The sequence below is a fragment of the Amblyomma americanum genome, chromosome 2, assembly GCF_052857255.1.
Source record: "Amblyomma americanum isolate KBUSLIRL-KWMA chromosome 2, ASM5285725v1, whole genome shotgun sequence".
In the NCBI taxonomy this organism is placed as follows: domain Eukaryota; kingdom Metazoa; phylum Arthropoda; class Arachnida; order Ixodida; family Ixodidae; genus Amblyomma; species Amblyomma americanum.
Window position 1 is genome coordinate 115352589 of NC_135498.1, and position 22828 is coordinate 115375416.

The 22828-nt window shown below is 47.2% G+C and overlaps 1 protein-coding gene across 5 annotated transcripts; it reads left to right on the forward strand.

Annotated features, from left to right (window-relative positions):
* Nucleotides 1-306: 306 nt before the first annotated feature.
* On the forward strand, nt 307-22654 carry LOC144118999 (uncharacterized). 5 transcript variants are annotated; one of them, XM_077651750.1, is made up of 5 exons: nt 307-443; nt 1973-2190; nt 9399-9491; nt 14578-14763; nt 21885-22654. In XM_077651750.1, exons 2-5 carry the CDS (start codon nt 2136-2138, stop codon nt 22649-22651), a joined length of 1101 nt encoding a protein of 366 aa, XP_077507876.1. In that variant the 5' UTR covers nt 307-443; nt 1973-2135; the 3' UTR covers nt 22652-22654. The 5 variants fall into 5 exon arrangements, 4 of the variants coding, with proteins under 4 accessions (XP_077507876.1, XP_077507878.1, XP_077507877.1 ...); XM_077651752.1 differs by having other exon boundaries at nt 14578-14642; XR_013312221.1 differs by lacking the exons at nt 14578-14763; nt 21885-22654 and adding an exon at nt 9740-11459.
* Nucleotides 22655-22828: the final 174 nt, after the last annotated feature.

Below are 22828 nucleotides of genomic sequence, written 5' to 3' on the forward strand. Positions count from 1 at the left end.
TTTATAGGCCTAGGTAACGTGACGTGACCCAAACCGATCTCAAGTGCACATACAAGACAAGACAATCCCAAACTGGGAACCGGAACTGAAACTCGCAATACTACGCATTATAATTCTGATTTCAACTCATTTTGAATACACAGTAATTCTCCTTCCTTTTTCAAAAGCAGTTCCCGCTTTCAAACCAACCAATACGTTTCCTTGCTGAAACAACAAGAACCTGGCCATACAATTACGTAAATAGGGTAAAGGCTGAGAAGAGTAATTGATTCCTAGCGACATCGTCGATGCTTAGCAGAGAAGAGAAAGACGGTCGCCACATAGTACATTTGGCTGTTAGCGTCTTAGATGCAGAAATGTGAAGTCCAACTAAGTACACTAGAACAAGTAGGTTAAATTGCACGACTCTACATGGGGCACCCATGAAGTGGAGTTCGTAGACTGTAAGTGTGTCCATTGTAGAAATGTAAGTGTGTCCATTGACGACGATTTTCCGAGGGTTACTTAATCTTGACTGGCTGCTCTGATCGTGGATGTCTTCTGGTTGCATTTGATAGAATATACCACGCCATTACATTCTGCGGCAACACAAAACCGTGCTGCAGACTGGTAACCACAAAGTCCGGTTGCGTAGAAGTGGATATCTAGTAGCATACTCGCCGTTACCGCTTCCATGTTCTCAACAAAGTTTAGTACGTAGTAGCAACAGTAGAGCTGTTGGTAGATTCTTCCTTATTATGAAACATCCCCATAAGGCTAACGAGCTGTTTTGTATGCGGCTGGCGTACGCAGCCGAGCACAGTCTTCAGGAGATATATCAACTATACCATACACAAAGTTTGTGAGATATCATCGACTTCTTTTGCCTTGGAGGAGACAAGGAAAAAAGCACTAAATATCATGAAACTTGCGCCTGAATTGTGCGTCCCCTGTTTGTGAATGAGTTTTTGCTTAAATTAATTTTATTCCAGAGTTGACATTATAACATTGTTTCTTTTCTGACGCTCCGAAATCAAACACCTCTCTCCACGCGCAAGGGTTCTTCTAAGAAACAACAGCTGCTTGTGTCCTCCAAACCAACACAGGCGAATCAGGTACTGGCTTTTTTAGTACCTTTATTGCAGGTTCTTGGTTCTCCCGACCAGTACAGGATGCAAAAGATCGTCTCAGTGATAGCCACATCGTGCAGCTTACACTTCGGCAAAATATAGAAGGCTAAGAGAGCTACGGTTAGTTCAGAACACGCGTCACCGCCATCATGGCGGTAGGCATCTCCTACAGCCTACCTTTTTCTTTTGCAAGGCTTTTGAAGGAGATTTGCGCCTTCGTGGTTGGCGACTGTTCCTGACAGTAGTACTAATGTACTAAGCAGAGAAATAAGCAGGGGCCTATTGAGTGATATCGATGTGGCCACTAATACTGCCGCGTGCGAATAGTATATGAAGAGGAGAATTGCAGAGCTTTAAAAAAGAAAGGTAAAATATAATCGAGTTTTTTTTTTCGCGTAACCTTTAACATTAGGAGGAAGAAGAGTTCTGCAAGGTAGCAGGAGCTCGAAAAAGTTTGAGGGCACGAACTTCATATGCCCATTACTCGTTAAGTGGGGTTTAGGGTTTCTGGTTAGTTTACTATCAGCCAAACAAGGTCGGAGTAAGGTGCAGCAATCAGAGAGTCCAAGTAAGTTTATACGTTACGGCATACAGACACACACGGTATCTGCGTCGCTATTAAGTATTTAGCTTTAAATAAGGCGACGCAGCTAGTGAAGAGAAACAGTAAAAGCAGCCAGTGTTACGTAACCATAATAAAAAAACTAAAAATAATACTATTTATGAAGTTGGATTCCGTTTCTGATGTAAAGTGGGTGGTGAGGAACCCCTGATGGTATTTACACGGTCTGAAGCAATCCAAAGAGCAGTGTTCTGGATTAGCCTGATCTTATAAGCAAGCGCATATTTTTGTATGATTCCAGCCCGGTATTTTATGCGGCACCCACCACCTCCTCGCTTTCGTTCGCCTCAAGTCTACCAAAGAGTGTACGCTTCGTCACTTCGGGAACTGTTTGCACTAGCAGAAGCAACTTGCATCCAGGCCGACGAATTGCCGCAGCGCCCGTGACTGTGCCATCTCCAGTGATGAAACCATTTGTGCCCTCACCAGGTTCCACCGCTTCCCCGTATCCTCCGACAGGTACGATCTATACCTGCGCCGCTTTAAGTACCTCATGCATAAACGCTATTGACACCTGACACAAACTGCGGTTAGTGAGCTTTAATAAAAGTATAATGCTCAAGTCAGAGTGGTTATATTAACGTATAGACGCATTCTTCTGTCAGACGTTCAACAGTTGTTTCTCTGATTTTTCTATGCAATACGAACTATACAGGAACATATTACGACGCATATATAAACAGGGCACAGCACATTTTTAAACAACCATTGCAAACAATTTTATTAGTACACAAAGATTGAGAATAGAGGGAATCATGTACCTCTAAGTAAACTGCAAGAAACTTGGATGATATCGGGGCGCTAATAGCCAGAAGCTGATTTCACAAACCGATCAGCGTTGAAGGCTGCTCAGATGACTCCAGAAGCTTCGAGTATTATAATAACTGGTAATGCGAAATTTGAGTGCAGCTTATTGAAGTAACTTCATACCAGTTTTCAGGCGGCGTATTACGCTGCTAGCCACCCTTATATGGTCTTCCCGTGGCAGCACCTTCTGTATGTTCATTCCCCCTCCCTCGCAACGGAAGGTGGTTTTTCACACTGCTACTGTCTGCCACCTGCCACCTGCCGTGTGACAAAGACAGCTGACAGAGACAGGCTAATCTGTCAGGTAGCGTGTTACGCTAACGACTGCAGCGTGGAATGCAGAAACGGGCTCCTAAAAGCTGCGCGGTGGCTCAGTGCTCGGGATGCTCGGCTACTGAGCTGGAGTTTCCGGATTCGACCCTGGCCGCGGCGGCCGCGTTTCGATCGAGGCGAAAAGCAAAAGGCGCCCGTGTCCTCTGCGATGTCAGTGCACGTTAAAGGTACCCAGGCGTTCGAAGTTATTCCGGAGCCCTCCACTACGGCACTTTTCTTTCTTTCTTCTCTCACTCCCTCCTTTATTCCTTCCCATACGGTGCGGTTCAGGTGTTCACCGAGATATGACAATTACTGCGCCAATTCTTTTAATCAAAAACCAAGAAGCCAACCAAGCGGCGTTTTAAAATCAGAATGGGCATCTACGGAAGTTTTTTGTGCTATGGAAAGCGAGTACGGCGGCTATGCCGCTATGCCTGCTAAACGCGATACTAGAGTACAAGGCTAGACTAGAAAAATGGAGCGCATTCATGGAACGATTGGGATCATCCCCTGTCAATAAGGGATCTTATAAAAATGTTATGACATCAAATATCTGAACAGAAATAGCATATTGAACTTTGTTCCTCATACATCAAATTAGAATTTGTACAAACCTGTGTTCATACTGCGCGGCACATGTTTTGAAATATTTTTTCTAATACTTTGTGCCAACAGCTTGCTTTTCTGTCCCGCTTCGATCTCTGCCGTCAGAAGGGAAAATGCGCCCCGTCTCGTCTGCTGCACGCTTCTAACTGTGTTTAGATGCTGACGAGGTGTGAACGGCCGGCGCGCAAATTTTTTTAGGATAGCAGGATAAAAATCATGTGAGAACATCTGTTGAGGCTAGCTCGTGCATAATTGGTCAGATTTCTAGCGCACGAGGACAAGGACTAAGAAATGGAGTACACAGGACACAGTGCTACTAACAGCTCTAGTTTTTATTGAAAGAACACCGCTTTTATACCGTAACCGTTCTTGACAATACACAGAAATAACCATGCAAGCTTATGATACCGATTTCGTCCGCCTTACGCAAGAAAGTCAGTGAATTGGGGCTTACTTATGTCCAAGATTTCTTATTTATTTTTATGAGAGGGATATTGATGGTGTGCTGACTGATGTAGTCCCACAACTTTGAATTTATATGCCTTCAATTATCTCTCCCTTCGAAGTTCAGTTCCACGCCTGCACAGAACTGTTGTGTTTTCAAGCACTAGGCTGCACGTACGGCATTCAAGAATATGCTCAATCATTTTCCTCCCCGTCTTCCTTTCCATATCTCTGGCATGCTGCCTTAATCTCTGGTATGCTCATTTTATAAAAACCATTTTCTTCTTCTATCAGAAGCCTGCTTACTATGGTGTCTTGATATGATCCCTAAAGAACTGTGCATGTTTGCGGTCTCCCTCTTCAGATTGTCGAGCAGGAAGAAACCACTGCGCGGATGATGTAATAATTAAAAAGCGTATTTAAAGGGCATTATTCATGCCTGATAAGAGCGCCCGTACTACACACAGAAATGCGCCCTCATGTGTAACACGGCACCTCCCGTGCCTGCCTCCGCCGATATGCGCCGCGAAGAGCGTGGCGCAGGCCTCGCTTTGTCGACTGCCGAGTTCTTAGCCGCCAGTCGGTCTATTCGATACCTAGAGCCTCAAATCAGCACAACGCGATGCGACTCACTTTTACGGCGTGAATTGAGCACAGAAAACAGTCAAATAAGGCGTCTTCATGGCTGCACGCATGGCAAAGAAGCTGCGTAAAAGCGTTTTAGCTGTACATGCACTCCGTTGAGCTTCTAGTGTCATATAGCAAAGCTCAGCGCCACTGGCAGCGAATGCTCCTGAGCCATGTCTAATATGTGCTCGCATTCGCGCTGGACCTGGGTACGGCGTACTCTAACACCGGGTACTAGTTGTTCGGAGAGAAAAGAAGAACTGAAAAAAATTACGCTCGGGGCTAAATAAGAGGCGGAGATTTCCTTTCAGGAAACAAGTTACAAGCACAATTAAGGTAAAAAAACGACCGTGGCTTAGCTTAGTTAAGCCTGGTGATTGCGAATCACACACTGTACACGCATTGCCGAACGGGTTCTTAGCAAAGCGTCTGTTGAATTCACGCGTTGCCGTCTCAAACTCCTTTACTCTTCTCGCATGTTCTTCACGTCGTTCTACTGCAATGTGTCCTTCGGGTTGAGTCGGGCCAGCCTTGGTGAGAGATTTCTCCTGTCTTTTATTCGAACGCTCTTGTATCTGCTGGGGTGTTTCTTCTGCACGCTGTTTTCTTCGCTTGTCGTTTTCCGTCTCTCGAAACGCACGTTCCTTCTCGAGCCGCTGCTGCCGCTGTTCCGGGGTTTCTTGGACACGCCTCTGCCGTTTAGTCGCGTTCCAGTGTTTTGAACTAGTAGAAGGAGACTCACTGTCGGGCAAACTCATAATTTCTTCCTTTGCTTTTGCTGTTTCCACAGAGGAGGTTGCACGTTGTCGCCGAGCTGCATACTGGGCACGCCGCTTAGAAAGTCGTTCTTCTCGTTCTTCTTCCGTCTCCGTAGCTCGCTGATGCTTCCTCTTTGCATTCTGCCGAGCTGCCTTGTTCGTAGGCACCATCGTAACATCTGGCTGTATGACTGCCTTGGCGAGAGGAGCGGAGCTATTTTATACAGCTGATGTGACGTCACTCTGACCGTAGCGCCCCTGGTGAGAGGAGCGGGAGTTAGGCCGCCGTTGGTGGCTACCGCCTCGCCTCGCGACGGCGTGAGATGAGGCCCCGTTTTTACACAGCTGGTGTGACGTCACACCGACCATAGCGCCCCTGGTGAGAGGAGCGGGAGTTAGGCCGCCATTGGTGGCTACCGCCTCGCCTCGCGACGGCGTGAGATGGGGCCCCGTTTTTACACAGCTGGTGTGACGTCACTCTAGGTCACGTGGTGTGACGTCACGCAGCGAGGTCACGCTAAAGGTCAATGGTGCCTACCACCGCCTCGCCACGGAACGGGCTGAAGTGCGACCTAAAGTAGTATTGTTTCGCAATAAAAAATAAGCACCATATCGATTTGGACCGCCGCCCTGCACTCCACATCTCAGAGCTCAACGCACCAAATCAAGAGTCCAGTGAAAATCTTCGCATTAACTTGGTGTAGCAAGTATCGCTGCATATGAAGAAGGCCGATAGTCAATGAAACCGAGGAAAGCTCAAAGAAGTGTTTCTTTTTTTTCTCGCCTGGCTGCCTCCTTCTCCAGTCGATCAAGATTTGTGTGGCGCTCGCAGTATGATAGCACACTCTACGTCTGCCGCTATAGTTGAGGGTGGCGCTGGTGAACACCCTCAAGGTTTGATGGTCTTCAACGATTGCACTGATCAGTCGCTTACAATACAGGGCCATGAAATACCCAGAGTGGCAGAGTACAGATATCTCGGGGTACGGGCAAATGAACGAGAGATATTTATGGGAAAGCACGAACAGACTATTGGGCGCAATGGCGAAGAGATGCCGCTACAAGGAAACATAGCGCATTATGGAGGTACCAGTATGAAGTACTGAGAGGATTTGCAAACAAAAATAATGCAAAAGATTATTTAAGCCAGGGCTTAATTTTGAGAATGCGGTTTTGTGCCTAAGGGCAGATGTTCAGTCTGGACTATAAATAAATAAGCTTTTCGAACTTTAGTAGTCAGTGCAAGTGCCCACAGCTACAAATGAGACAGTACAGGGGCCACAGGCTTGGCGTCGTTTAAAGTACTGGAAGCTCAAAGCAAAATATTATATGATGAACGCCAGAGGAAAGTGGACGAAAACAGAAGGGCATCTAATGCATTTACGTACCTATAGGGAAAGAGCGTTGGTTAAACAGTGGCGAAAACGGACCAGGGAACTTACCAATAATTATGCAGGAAACAAGCACGGATAAAAAATGTTTAACCGACAGGTATAAAGCACAGTAGAAAAGAATTGGATTAATTCAATTGAATAGACACCGACTGGAATTACATAAAAACTGGAAAGACATATCCTAAAGGAATCGCTCTATGATATCTCATGAGGCATTGCCCTACTCTTTGAATCCAAGTCAGGGCGTCATAGAACGCGAAGCTACAAAAGAATTCAACCAAGATGTCATTTTTGGAGTGTATGGTAACTCTGTAAAAACAATTGAACATCTCATGTGCCAATGTCATGGTATATATCCGGATGTCGATGCAGGCACAGTCACTCTCCTTGAGGCCCTTAGTTTTAGAGGTAACAGTGGTCGTGTGAGTAAACTTGCTATAGAATGGTTGCTTGCTGTGCTATTCGGTTTATAGTAACTTATGTGACAGCGGGAAAAATATTAACGAAGAGGCGACGGCAGAGACAGAGACACTAAACTAAAGGAGCACAAGAAAGACATAAATATAACCAGGGCCAGCTTGGCTTGCACTGCCGTAAACGTGGAGAAGAATCGAGGCGTTGTCGCACTAAGCCAAGCGAGCTTGCGTTCAGAAGAAGCGGGATTGTTGCTCGACACAAAGATCCCTGTGTTAGATAATCTAGGCAGCTAAGGTGACCCGTAATGTGTAAGGGTCGTCAGGCATGCCATCACTTACATTGACAAAAAGCTAAGCTTTCAGATGTCTGGTGACTGGCACCTTCGTGCTATCAACCTGTGCCATTCATGCTGATGGTTTTTTATTTTTTATTTCTTTTCTTCCCTGCTGTTGCTTCGTATTTTTACATATGCGTGGCGTCCTCAGCACAATAAACATCTGGAACTGGGCGCTCTTCTCGCTATCGTCGTCCCTTCCTTTATGCTATTCGCCCTGTCACATAAGTTACTTCGATAGAAGTGAAGAAAAAGCGAGTTGAGGATTTATTACTCGAAAGGAGATAGGTGACGTAAAGTTACAAGTGCAGGTTTATGGTTTTATGGTTTATGCGGTTTTAACGTCCGAAAGCGACTCAGGCTATAAGGGACGCCGTAGTCCAGGGCTCCCCATAATGTCGATCACCTGTGATTATTTAACCCTTTGACACACTATGTACACACGTGTGTACAAGGCGAACTCACAGCTATTTCTGAGAATGGACGGCACCAATAAGTGACTTTGTTTCATATTAGTTTCGTATCATTCAGGTCGCAAATAATAAGTTTTTTTATTCTATATAGCGAACTGAGCAAATAACATTTTGCGAAAAAGTGAGGTGGGTAGCATGCCTTCTGCGATTTTTTGTAGGCATTTTTGTAGCTTAATGTGGACCTTCGAAATATTGTCATGATCCGACGGGGGTTTACTTGATAACTCGCGGTATTTCGATATTACTGTTTTCATCGTTACGGCACTTAATAAATTTCGCATATTTCAGCAAAAAATTAGCCGCTTGTATTTTGTAATGAAAAACTAAACATAGTCCTCTTTCCGTATCACTTCGCAGATACGTGCATTCCGCGTCACTCTTGTGTGGAGCGCTCGGGGGGTGCACTTCCCTGCAAACATATCCAGGTCCTGCCGCGGCCGCTAGGTTCCAATAGCAAAATTTGCGCGGAAGAAGTTCCAGATAGACCCGGCGACAATGTAGACACGAGCACTTCTCCCTGAAATCAGGCACTGCTCCCTAATTTCAGTTTTTTTTTTTTAATCAAGCACGCACTGCTCCGGCGCACTACACAAGGATGACGCGGACTGTACAGTGTCGAACAAGACACAGAAGGCCTCCTTATAACCAACCACACGCGCCTCAGGGGACTAGAGGTAGTGTGACTCGTAATCTAAGCGGCGCGTGTTCGATTCTCATCTCACCCCAATTTTCTTGTCAGTGAAGTAATTTTATTTCCATTCTAACATACGACAATGACTTTTCAGTGTTGTTGCGACATTATATTCATAATTTGCATGATGCTTCGTTCACTTAAAAAATCCGCCGCTCTATGTGTGATGGTTGCTGCTTTTTCTATCAATCCGCATTCTCTCGCGCGCCGCTGCGTCTCCGACAAACAGGAGCCTTAACGTTCTGCGTTCATAAGCCGCTTAAGTTCGCAACTGGCTAATGAGGCAGTAACTCTTACAATTCACTACGTAAGGCACAATAAAAAATGCAAAGAACCTTACGAAATGCAGGACAATCGACATAAAGAAACGCGGAACGGGCACAAGCGCTGTTTTCATTTTTGTCATACACTGGCTATCGCTAGGTGGCAAGTTTATTCGAGCTACTGATTTAATAATATTTAGGCAAAAAGCCATTCTGTTTGTGAAAGCTGCCTCTCCAACCAACGAGCCTCCGTTCTCCAGGAACTTAGCCACCTCCATCCTCCACTCACCTCCGAAGACATCCGTTCGTTGTAGAGCATAACACAATAAAATACAAAATAATATAATGCACCCTCTAATAAGACAAGATTCATAGTAAGGCCAATGATGATCATGACTTGTACCCCACCTAACGCATGAAAAAATAACGGAGTCTTCAGCTACGTCCGAGGAAGAAAAAACAATACCAAAGCATGTGTAATTCTCTACGCTGCTAATGCCCAACAGCTCCAAAGATATAATGATTTAATCTCCTGCAGGTACAAATCAAGACTTATACCCGGACAGAAGCTCTAGGATTCCTATGCCAGGAGCGATTACGGCACCAGGCTTTCTCTCTACAGATGACAAAAGTAAGCCAAGTCATGCTCATCGCATTAACGTGTCATCCTTAGATGCAGGTAGATCCAACATGAAAGGGAACACAATACACGAATTCAGTCAGTCACTGCTCCGTAAGTATGGCAGAAAAGGACGTTTATTCTTCTATAAAAAGTAACCGTTCTGTTTCATACTGAAGCTACCTCTGCGACGTGCGATAGTTAGGACAGATCACTCAATCCTTATCCTGAAATTCGGCGCGCTTTTCTTTTCATAATAGCTTTGCCACCACAGCCAAGTACACTTGGAGCGGAAAAGAAAGGATACAGAGCCACATCAGCAGACCCCTCACTCCACTCTCAGCGAAGTTACGGTGGCACTGGTATTCCGCTACCAGCGTCTGCCACAGCCACTCATGCACCATCCCCTGGAATTATGGAGGCTACTTCTGGCGCGCAAGGTTTCCCGTCGCCTCCATCAGGTAGCTTTGGACCGGAAGGAAGTGGATATTATCCTGCATCATCATTTTACCCACCAGTACATGATCAATCAAGGGAGATGACTGCTGCGATGTCTTCACCCGCAGTCGAAAGCGGCTGTCCCTCAGTATCTCCTGGACGAGTGCATGCTGTTTCTTCCGCGGCAACTGTACAGCTGCCGCCTCCGTCAGTGTCAGGTTCCTCTGGATGGCAACAACGTGGATATTATCCTACATCACCAATTTATCGGCCAGTTAATTACCAGCCAAGAGAGATCACTACTGAGATGCCTTCACCAGAAGTCGCCAGAGACTGCCTCTCATCATTTCCTGCAACTGTGCATGCTGTTTCTTCCGCGACATCTTTCCAGCTGCCGCCTTCTCCACTGCCAGGTGCCTTTGAATTGGAACGAACTGGATATTATTCTACATCGTCGATTTACCCATCAGTGCACGATGAGCACAGGCAGGTCATTACTACGATGCCACTACCTGTACCATCCAAACCCTTTCACTCACTATCTCCAGAACTTTCGCATGCTGTTCCTTCAGCGGAAGCTCTGCCGCTGCAGCCGCCGCCACTGCCAGGTATATCTGTACCGGAACCAAGTGGCTATTACCCTGCAACCTCGATTTACCCGCCAGTCCACCATGAGTCAAGGCAGGTCACTAGTCCGATGCAGTTACCAGGCGCTGCGAAAGGCTCTTCGTCACGGCCCCTTGGACTTCCGCATGATGTTTCTTCCGCAAAAACTCTGCCGCTGCCGCCGACCCCACCACCAGGTGCGTCGAAATGGGAACGAAGTGGATATTATCCTACATCATCGATTTGCCCTCCAGTGCATAATCAGCAAAGGCAGCTCACTCCAGTGATGGCGTTACCAGGACTCGCCACAGGCTCTCGTTCTTCATCGCCTGGAATGGTGCACGACTTTTCTTCCACCGAAGTGTCGCCGCCGCTGCCAAGTACCTTTCAACCTGAGCGCAGCAGATACTCTCCTGCGTCATCAAATCTTCCTCCACTACATCACGGGCCAACACATGGCACCTATGCAGTGCCGCTACCAAGGTTTTCCACCGCCTGCCCTTCTGCCTCAGGAACCGATGTATCCCTAGTCCATCCAGCAAGCCGAGTGGGAGCTGTTCGTGCATCGAACATAGCATCAGACAGGGATATTCCAAACACTCCTAAAACTCATACGATACCCAGCACTGCCAAAAGAAACAGCTCAGAAGAAAATATGGAACACACTTCAAAGATGAAGAGACCAACTCACGACCGTACTGGAACAAAACAGCGTTCTTCAGCCGAACAAGCAGACGAAAACAATCTCCTCGAAGCGATGAAGAAGTTCGATGAGCTCGTTCATGATGATGATTTAGGGACAGTCAAAAAAGAGTGGAGCAAGAAGCCTAATTGAAGTATTTCTTCCATTATCCTATTTTCTTATTTATCACCGGGGTGCTTAACGGTAGCGAGCAATCGCGTATACAAAAAGGAAGAATAAACATTCTTTGTTTGCACGGGGATGACACGTCGCAGCAATTAAACACTCTCTTTCTTGACCAGTTCAATTTATACACGTCGAAGGTACACAGATAATAACTTCTACGAATTTTTGCTCATATTAAAAATTGATTTCTTCGCTCTCTGTGTGAGAATAAATGTTTCTACGACAGAAAATTAAGAACGCATTTTCTCCTGGGGAAGTGGAACATTAAGTTCGAAATTTTTCCTCACGCGGTTAAACTAAGGGCGTCAGTAGTGGTAACAGCTCGCTGATTGCCATTTGCCGTTCAGCTATGGATTGACTCAGATTCAAAAAAAAAAATTCAGGTGACGTATATACTCCTCTAGAGCAGCGTATTAATTACAAAGCTGTGTGTAGTAACTTCCGGCACTTTTTTCCTATCATCTTGCTTTTGTCTTCATTTTTTCTTTCGCAGGCTAATTTTTACTCAATTTAGGGGTATACAAAAATTCTGCTCATATATTGTTTATTCGCGATATGTATCAATGCTTTTCTAATACATATTCATGATTCTATCTCGGTATGTGTAATATTCTACTAGAGACGAAAGGTAAACTGAATTTCGGTTGTGATAATAATAACGCATAGCTCCTTGTGCATAACAACACGCGAAGAGGTAGTGTATTACAGAGTATGGTTTACATTGAAAACTAAGACTACTATGAGGATTAACTGCTTGCAATGCAGCGCCCAATTATAGTATTTTAGCCAAGGTCCCTTTTTTCAATGTCACAGCGATTCTAATGAGCTTTCATTGCACAGTATCTGCCTCTGCTTTTCGAAAATCACTTAACCTTTAAACAAACGAATTCGTTTTTTTGCTACAGAGGAAACAATAATTGCGGAGGGCACTAAAGACTACTTAGTGCTTTAAATGCCAAAACATTGTCTTTTTATTTTTATTTCCTTTTAATAATTTTTTGTTTCCGTTCGTTTTTAGGGACGCACCTGCCAGTTAGCATACACTCGTAAGGCAACAAATATACTAGGTTCACTTTTGTAGCCGAGAAGCGACGCGGTTTTGTGGACTGCGGGTCGTGGGCTCGCCTCACATACTGAAAGTCCTGAATTCTTTCGTCCGCACCTTCGGAAGAAAATTTATTTTTCTTTCCCTGGTCACGTGGATTTTTGTACGCTACTGTTTCCGAACGTCGTGTTGCGTTGCCGATGCTTTCGCGATAAAACGCGGCCTTACAAATCCCTTACTAGTACTAACGCTCGGAAGAGTATTTGAGCCGTAGTCTGGTCAGGTTTCTGAAAGTGAATAGCCTCCGTGACCTACGCTGCACTATCTACAGCCTTTCTTATGCCATTTGGCAAGTGTTAGAAATTTTTAAAAAAATGATCCCTAGTGCTTCGGTAAGTCGGTAGTAAAGAAGAGAAAGACGGCTGCCACATAGCGCACGCGCCTTTTAGCGTCTTAGGGGAATTCTACCCAGCTACATGAAAACATGTAGGTTAAATTGCACGACTGTACATCTGTCATCTATGAAGTCGAGCTCGTACACGCAAAGGTAAGTGTGTTCCAGGACTTATTTATGCTTGCCTGTCTGTTATAATCATGCAGACCTTATTATGGTTACACTTCACGAAATATACTTCTACAAAACGTTCCACGGCAACACAAAAGCGTGCTACAGAATGGTAACAACATAAAGTTCGGTTGCTTAGAAGTTGCGCTTCTATGTTCTCAACAAAGATCCGCACATATTAGCATAATGCAGTGTACGGCACTTTTTTCCTTGTTACGAAACTTCCTCCTAACGCTAACAAACGGTTTTGCACAAGATTAGACTTCGCAGCCGGGCGGAGTTCTGTTTTCTGAGATATATGTACTATTCCATGCACTCAATACATCAGTCATCACCCACTTTTTTGCCTAAAGCTATACGCGCAAGCACTAAGACATAATAAACTTGCAACTAAATTATCATTTATTTGCATAGACAGTGATTTAGAGGTTGCTTAAGTGAATTCTACGGCAGTTCTGACTTGATTCCACTGCCGCTTCCTTTATGACACTCTGAGAACAACAACCTTTTTCCGTGGGCAAGTGCTCTTTCATGACAGAACAGCAGCTTGTATCGTCCCAACAAACTTCAGCGTATCACGTACTCGCCGGTTCTTTCCCTGTATTGAAGAAATTTAGGTCTCACTACTAGTTAAGCTAGGAAAAGAGCCTGCAATTTACAGCCTCATCGTGCACCTTACTGTTGAAAAAAACATGAAGAAAGAGGAAGAAAGCTGCGGTTAACTCATAATGCGCCTCATTACTGACCCTGCGGCACGGACATCCCACAGCCAGCCTTTTTCCGTCAGTTTTCGGAATCACGTTTGCGTCTTCGTTGTTGGCGGCTGTCCCTGGCAACCGCACTAGGTAATCTTGCACAACAGAGGTGAATGAGGACCGGACGGGCCTATTGCCCAAGCAGCACAAGTAATTGGCCCAACATTGGAACTGTATTGGCAAAACTGGCCCTACAAAGGACCAGGATGGGACCATCCTGTTGCAATATTGGACCGATGACCTGTGCTGCTTGGGTGCGCGACATGAATTTGGCCATATTTCTTTCTCGTGAGAATAGAAGATGACGAGGAGGATTACGAGAGTTCAAACAAAGAAAGGTAAATTTCAATATAGTTAGTTGGCGCGCAGTCCTCTCTATTATATAAAATAAGTGGCGTCCTTCAACGTGCCAAAAGCTCCAACTAGATTAAGAGCGAAAACTTTACACGTCGATCGCTCTATATAAGCAGGCCGAGCGAGACTTGAGGTTTTAGAAGAATTTATCATCACCAAAGCGTGGTCAGAGTTACGCGCACTACTCCGGTAGTCCGAGTAAGTTGATATATGTTGCCTCATGCAGACGCTATCTACGTAGTTCTAAACAGTTAGACATAAATAAGACGGTTGAGCTGGTGCCAGCGACAGTTTTTTTTTTCATCTAGTGAGGAGAACACTATTAGCGAAGTTGAAGGGAGTTTGTGACGATATCAAGTGGGTGGCGAGAAACTTCTCAAAACATTTACAAAGCCTAAAGTACTGCGAAGACTCAAGTGTGGTTCATTGTAATATTTACAGAAAAGCGCGCAATTTTATGATTCCAGACTCGCATTCGATGCGGCGCCCACCACCTCCTGGGTTTCGTCCTCCTCAAGGGCCACCAAAGAGTGTATGGTTCGTCGCTTCGGAAACAGATTGCACTGGCACAAGTGAATTGCGCCCAGGCCCACAAAGTGCCTCAGCGCCCCTGAGTGTGCCATCTTCACTGATGGACCCTTTGCTATCGCAAGGTTCTGCCCCTTTTCTGTGTCCTCAGACATGTATGCTTTGAAGGCACGATTGCGCTGCTGTAATTGAACCCCGACCTCGTGCAAAAATATTCGACAGACTTCACAGAGAGTTTGGTTCGTCAGCTTTCATGAGTATATTTTTGTATGGTCTTGGTGTATATGAACGTATAGAACCATTCTGCGTCTAGGCACCCATGATTTCTTTACGACCTTTGTATAAAATAACAAATGTACTATCAGCAACTAATAAAACGCGAACAAAACAATTCAGACACGAACTGAAATATGAGAACATTTTTGACTGGGAAGGCTGAATACAAGCGGAGGTTAAATTCATTTCGAAAGCCCAAAGGCCGCCCTTCGGAACTTTTGATCAACCTTAGTTGTATTTCCTCTCAAGCGATTGATATGTTCGTATTTATGCGTTAGCATTTAAATTTTTTTGTTCGCGTTTTGTTCGTTGCTAGTAGTACTAGAACACCTTATGAGCCAGAATCATTTAAATGCACGGAAGAACACATTATTGTGTAAAAATTAAAATTAATCTAATAACTGGAGAAGCTTGCCTTATACTGGGGAAAGAATAGCGGAAAATTGATTTAAGAACTGACCGAAACTTAAATGTTCTCACAAGGCCCAATCGCTGCATAGTTTGTTCATTTATATTATCCTCTGGTCAAAATATTTTTAAAACAGATTGGGTAATACTTAAAAAAATACTGAAAAATATACAACAATTCTGGACAAAAACGTTTATAAGCGAGAAGCTGCTTATGAACGACATTTTTTTCGTATAATGTGAGATTTCACTATAACAATCAACATATCCGAAAATCACTCGAAGGTAGTTTTTCATTTTTTTGTTGACGTTCTTGCTATCGCTAAAAACGTTCGTCACCGGTTTTTTAAGGCAGCCTTAACTGTTCCATGCGATCAATGGAAACACTTTGAAAGATTTTGCCACATATATGAAGAATGGATCATTATATTCAATATTTTCATATTGTAACGTGAAGATATGCACACCAAAAGGAAAAAATATATTTACAGGGAAACAGCTTACAGCCACGCAGCCGAACAACCGGGCACGCGAAGCCCAGCAGCAGAAACGCACTTCGTCCTCTTTGCGTTCCAAGCGCGAGCGCACCAAGCACGAGCGTTCCAAGCACAAGCACAACCGTAGCATAACTCCCGGCGGCAAAAGCACCGTCCCGGTGCTAAGTGGATGATGTAGCAGGCGTGTGGTACGGTTTGAGACGGACTACATGAACGACGTCAGTCAAAGGGCTAGTGGACGACGTCGGAGCATGAAGAGGTGTAATCTCGTAGGTCACGTCGGTCACCTGACGGAGAACTCGATAAGGGCCACTGTACTGACGTAGAAGTTTCTCAGAGAGACCGACATGGCGAGAAGGAGACCAAAGGAGGACGAGGGAGCCCGGCGGATAGTGTACTGGGCGATGCCGGCGGTCGTAAACTGACTTCTGGTAGGTCTGAGATGCGGTGAGCCGGTCTCGGGCGATTTCACGGGCCATAGTTGCTCGGGAGATGGCGTCACGTGCATACTCTGTGGTCGAGGCAGTAGAACTCGGTAGTAATGTATCCAATGGCAGCGCAGGATGCCGACCAAACAGAAGGTAGAAAGGAGAATAGCCGGTGGTATCATGCCGCGACGAATTATAAGCAAATGTTACATAAGGCAAGGCAACGTCCCAATCGCGGTGGTCGGACGACACATACATGGATAGCATATCGGTCAGAGTCCTGTTGAGGCGCTCGGTAAGCCCGTTCGTCTGAGGATGGTAAGCTGTAGTGAGCTTATGCTGCGTGCCACAGGACCGGAGGATATCGTCAACTACTCGGGACAAAAAGTAGCGGCCGCGGTCCGTCAGCAATTGGTGTGGAGCGCCGTGGTGAAGGATTACGTTCTGCAATAGGAAGTCGGCGACATCGGTTGCGCAACTTGTTGGTAACGCACGCGTGATAGCGTACCGGGTCGCATAGTCGGTCGCGACAGCAATCCAACGGTTGCCGGAGCAGGACGTCGGGAAAGGTCCGAGAAGGTCGAGTCCAACACGGTAGAATGGTTCGAGAGGTACGTCAATAGGCTGTAGAAGGCCAGCAGGCAACGTTGATGGTCTCTTCCTGCGTTGACAGAGGTCGCAGGAGGCAACGTAACGCCGAACAGAGCGGTACAGACCAGGCCAAAAGAAGCGGCGTCGGACCCGATCGTATGTGCGGGAGACGCCGAGGTGGCCTGCAGTCGGTAGGTCGTGTAGTTCCGCTAGGACAGATGAACGGAGACGCTGGGGAACGACTAGCAGGAGCGGAGGTCCGTCAGGACGAAGGTTGCGGCGGTATAGGACGCCATCCTGAATGACGAACAGTTGCAATGAAGAATCTCCGCTGGCACAGTTGAGGCGATCAATGAGAATACGCAAGGAAGAGTCTTGTCGCTGCTCGTCCGCGATGTTAACCAGATCGGAGATAGCGAAGAGGCACGGGCCGAGGTCGTTGTCTCCAGGATCAGGCGGCTCTACAGGGTGCCGAGACAGGCAGTCGGCGTCTTGATGGAGACGCCCTGACTTGTAATGAACAGTGTAAGAATACTCTTGGAGGCGCAACGTCCAACGTCCGAGCCGGCCTGTGGGGTCTTTCAGTGAAGACAGCCAACAAAGGAGGTGGTGATCGGTCACTACGGAGAATGGACGGCCAAACAGGTACGGTCGGAACTTAGCTACGGCCCAAACAAGAGCTAGACACTCGCGCTCTGTAATTGAGTAATTTCGCTCAGCTGTAGAAAGGAGGCGGCTGGCATATGCAATAACGCGTTCTTGCCCTTGGTGACGTTGGGCTAGCACGGCGCCAATCCCATAACCGCAGGCGTCTGTGCGAACTTCAGTCGGAGCCGACGGATCAAAATGGGCCAGAATAGGTGGGGAGGTGAGTAAGTCGACTAGCGAAGAAAAGGCCTCCTCTTGGGCAGGGCCCCAGGTAAAAGGGGTGTCTTTCTTTAGAAGGTCGGTCAGGGGGCGAGCGGTGCCGGCAAAATTTTTGATGAAACGGCGGAAGTACGAGCAGAGGCCGACGAAGCTGCGCACATCCGTAGACGACTGGGGAATAGGGAAGTCCTTGACGGCTTTAAATTTAACAGGATCCGGGCGGACACCAGAAGCGTCGACTAGATGTCCGAGAATGGTGAGTTGGCGGCGACCGAATTGACATTTCGACGAATTGAGCTGTAGCCCGGCTCGACGGAAGACAGAAAGAATGCTCGCCAGTCTTTCGAGGTGCGTGGTAAACGTGGGCGAAAAAACCACAACATCGTCGAGGTAACATAGACATGTGGACCATTTAAAGCCGCGAAGCAAGGAGTCCATCATTCTTTCGAAGGTAGCTGGCGCATTACAGAGACCGAATGGCATAGCTTTAAACTGATATAAGCCGTCCGGTGTGACGAATGCCGTCTTTTCGCGGTCATTGTCATCAACAGAGATTTGCCAATACCCGGACCGAAGGTCAATTGAAGAGAAAAATTTGGCTCCGTGAAGGCAGTCCAAAGCATCGTCTATTCTTGGGAGTGGATAGACGTCTTTTTTTGTTATGTTGTTTAGGTGCCGGTAATCAACGCAAAAGCGCCAGCTGCCGTCCTTCTTTTTAACCAGCACAACTGGTGAGGCCCAAGGGCTCGACGAGGGCTCTATGATGTCTTTACTGAGCATCTTGTCCACCTCTTGCTGTATGATGGTGCGTTCTGTACTGGACACTCTGTAGGGTCGTCTGTGAATAGGAGCTGCGTCACCGGTGTTGATGCGAGGCGTGACCACAGATGTTCGAGCCAAAGGGCGGTCATCGAAGTCAAAGATGTCGCGAAAAGACGACAGAAGATAACGAAGGTCGTGAGCTTGCCCTGGTAAGAGGTCAGCAGCAATCATTTTTGCATATTCATCAGGTGGTGGGACGTCAGAGTCGCGGCAGTTCGACGAGGGTGGGACGCTTCTCACCGCCGATACGACGCATTCGGCAGCAGGGCACAGCGTGGCGAGCGACATACCTTGTGGGAGCGGCTGAACGTAAGAGGCAAAGTTGAGAACCGGAAGGGACGCTTGATTTGCCGACATGGTGACAACTGTATGCGCAAGGGCAACACTGCGTGTAAAGGGCACATCAGGAACCGGAGTAATGATGTAGTCACCATCGGGAACTGGCGGGACCGAGGAGAAACGGACATAAGTGGCGGCATCGGGGTCCAGGCGGACAAAGTCGGCGGTGCACAGTCGGTGAACAATTGGATCCGGTGGCTCTGAAGGAACAGGTAGAGCGAGTTGAACGATGCTTGTGGCGCAATCTATAAGGGCGGAATGGTCGGTGAGAAAGTCAAGGCCGAGAATGATGTCATGAGGGCAATGTTCGAGGACAGTGAAGAGCACAGAAGTATGGCGGCCGGCTATTGAAACACGAGCAGTACACATTCCGACGACAATAGACATACCGCCATCTGCAACACGGACCACAGTTGAGGGGGCAGGAGTGAGCACTTTCCTTAGGCGACGGCGAAGACGAGCATTCATGACTGAGACGTGCGCTCCAGTGTCGATCAGAGCGGTAACAGGGACCCCGTCCACGTCGACGTTAAGGATGTTCCGATGAGCATGAAGAGTTAAAGGAGGGTTTTCTGATCGGGTTGTCAGAGCAGCATCACCCCCAGACGCTGCAGCCATCAGTTTTCCGACCGGGAGCGGGCATATGGGGCCGGCGACGAAGGGCGGCGAGGTCGGGGCGATGGAGATCGACGGCGCTAAGGTGACGACGAACGGTTGGTAAGCGGGGTCTGAGCGTTGTGGCCAGAAGAGGTCGTTTCCGAGGGCGAGGGAGAGCGGCGGGAATATGCAGAACCCGGCGGGTAGCGGCTGTAGGTCGAGGACGGACGGCTTCGGCAGTGTCGAGATATGTGGCCAACTCGGGAGCAGTTAAAGCAGATGGGCCTGTCATCAGGTGTTCTCCATTCATCTGGATTGCGGCTGCGTCGAGGGTAGTATGCACGTTCAGAACCGAGCTCCGGGGACATGCGGCGAGCATATGGGGCACTAACTGAGCAAACAGGTTGAATCCCAAGATTGGCAAATTCTTTGCGAACGACAGCCTGTATAAGGGATACTGCTGGAGTACTGTCTGTTGCGGGTGGATGAAACGCAACGGGGGACATTGCCTCTACTTCTTGGCGCACAAGTCGTGTCAGGCTCTCAGATGTCGGCAGACGGCTCGGTGGAGTCGAGTCTACACAGGACGACGTCGCAGTCGTATTCGGCAACCGCGTGAACTGCGGAGAAATTCGGCGGCTCTTCGCTTGTTCGAACCGGCGGCATTCCTTGATGATTGCGTCAACCGTTCCGCAGTCCTTGTATACAAGAAGGTTAAAGGCGTCATCTGCGATGCCTTTGAGCACGTGACCTACTTTGTCGCACTCTGACATAGTGGCGTCGACTTTCATGCAGAGAGCTAATATGTCCTGAATGTATGATACATAGGACTCTGTGGACGTTTGTGCACGGCATGCGAGCTCCTTCTTCGCAGCGAGCTGACGCCCGAATGGCTTACCAAACAGGTCACAAAGCTTGCGCTTGCAGAGATCCCAGCTGGTGAGTTCATCCTCGTGGGTCTCGAACCATACCCTGGCAGTGCCCGTCAGGTAGAAGATGACGTTGGCCAACTTTAGGGTCGGGTCCCACCTGTTGTGTGTGCTCACGCGCTCGTACATTGCGAGCCAGTCCTCCACGTCGACGCCGTCCGTTCCGTTGAAGGTCCCAGGATCTCTCGGATGGGCAATGATGAACGCCGGGTTGGCGGACGCCGACGGAGCGGCCCCTTCGCTGGTCATGGTTGAAGATCCGGCGAGCTGACGACCGCTGCGAAGTTCCGTGCTTGCTGTGGCTGTACCCAGCACCTCACACCAATAATGTAACGTGAAGATGTGCACACCAAAAGGGAAAAATATATTTACAGGGAAACAGCTTACAGCCACGCAGCCGAACAACCGGGCACGCGAAGCCCAGCAGCAGAAACGCACTTCGTCCTCTTCGCGTTCCAAGCACAAGCACAACCGTAGCAATATCACTATCTTACAGTTTCTTATTTTTCAAAATATTTGTCCGAGAATGCTGGACATGTCAGAGAAAACAGCCCGCATAAGTGACTAGCTTAATGTTGCACATTATATACGGTAAGAGCAAAACAGAAAAATAGAGATCAGAAATTCCCGAAATGGAAGAAGGAAGGCCGTTTCAGAAATATGACGTATTAGGAAGAAATGTGCCTAAGACTGGTGTATATATGGAGTAAGCCAACAATCGCCGAAACCAAAGAAATGGTGGGGGAATGTTACGTCTTGCTTTGTTTATTTTTCTTTAATAGACCATTTTTATGACCGAATTATAATTGGTTAGTAAGTAAAATAATGATCTGCACGCCACCGGTGAGATCCCAACCCCAACTTACGAATTCTATGTACGGCGCTCTGCCAAATGAGCGACGGCGGCCATGCCCACACTTCTACTTTCGGGGGTATTTACGTTGCGTTTAACCTAACCTTCAGAGTTCTCAGCGGTGGGAGTAGCACGTCCTGTATTAGCGCGAGAGTCGCGTGCAACATGATCCAACGGTAAGGGCGAAAGCTGGGCGAGAACTCTCTTATGCTACCTATGGCACCATGACTGCCAGAACCGAAGCTCTCGTTAAGGTACCCACGAGACAACGGTAGGGAAATCAGCGCACATTGTGACATACGTAATAAAGCAGCTAACAATTACCGAATTCAAGAACAGCATAAAAAGCGCTTTTATTTGATATTTATTTTTATTATGTACATATAATCAAAAATAAATAAATATTTTAATTACTTTTTCGCTGCATGATAGAAGATTAGAAAGTAAAAGACAACCCCAGGCCGCAGCTGGCATCAGAACCCACAACCTGCGAATTTCTATTTTATGCGTATAATCTGCGTGAGGTCAAACGATTAAATGATTGAAAGGAACTCGTAGCGAATGAACTCATAATCAAACATTTTGTGAAAAAGATACAGTTTGTTATTTTCACCGCCTGTTCCTCTTCCTTTGGCGCAGATATATACCGTGTTCAACCAGCAAGCCGAGCGGGAACTTTACCACCACCACGAAGTAACTTTGAGCCGGAACTGAGCAGGTACTCTCCGACGTCATTAAATCACCCACCAGTGCGTGACAAGCCAAAACGGGGCGCCTATGCAATGCAACAACCAAGCTTTTCCACTGGCTGTCCTTCTCCTTCATGCACTGATGCACCCGCAGTTCAACCAGCAAACCGAATGGGAACTTTTCTACCGCCGCCAAGTGACATTGAACCGGAGCGGAGCGGGTACTCACCTAAGTCACAAAATCACACACCACTACATGACGGGAAAACACAGGGCGACTATGCAATGCCACAACCAAGGTTTTCCAGCGGCTGTCCTTCTCCCTCAAACACCGATGTATCCCCAGTTCAACCACCAAACCGAGTGGGAACTTTATTACCGCCGCCAAATAGTTTTGAACCCGAACGGAGTGGATACTATCCTACGTCATCATATCACCCAACATTGTGCGACCAGCCATCACAGGGCGCCTATGCAATGCCGCAACCAAGGTTTTCTACTGGCTGCTCTTCTCTCTCAAGCAACGATGTATCCCCAGTTCAACCACCAAACCGAGTGGGAATTTTGCTACCGCTGCCAAATTCAAGTACTTTTGAACCGGAACGTATTGGGAACTCCCCTACATCATCGCATCACCCACCACTGCGAGGCCATCCAACACAGGGCGACAATGTAATGCCGCAACCAAAGTTTTACACACGCAGTCCTCCTTCCTAAGGCACCGATGTATACCCTTTTCAATTAGCGAACCCATCCAACACAGGGCGACAATGTAATGCCGCAACCAAAGTTTTACACACGCAGTCCTCCTTCCTAAGGCACCGATGTATACCCTTTTCAATTAGCGAACCCAGTGGGAACTTTGCCACCGCCGCCGAATACCTTTGAACGAGG

Coding starts and splice junctions, on each gene's coding strand:
- LOC144118999 (XM_077651750.1), top strand. CDS start 2,136: ATGAAACCATTTGTGCCCTCACCAGGTTCCACCGCTTCCCCGTATCCT. Junction 2,191..9,398: donor TTCCCCGTATCCTCCGACAG/GTACGATCTATA, acceptor AATCTCCTGCAG/GTACAAATCAAGACTTATAC. Junction 14,764..21,884: donor GGACCCTTTGCTATCGCAAG/GTTCTGCCCCTT, acceptor CCTTTGGCGCAG/ATATATACCGTGTTCAACCA.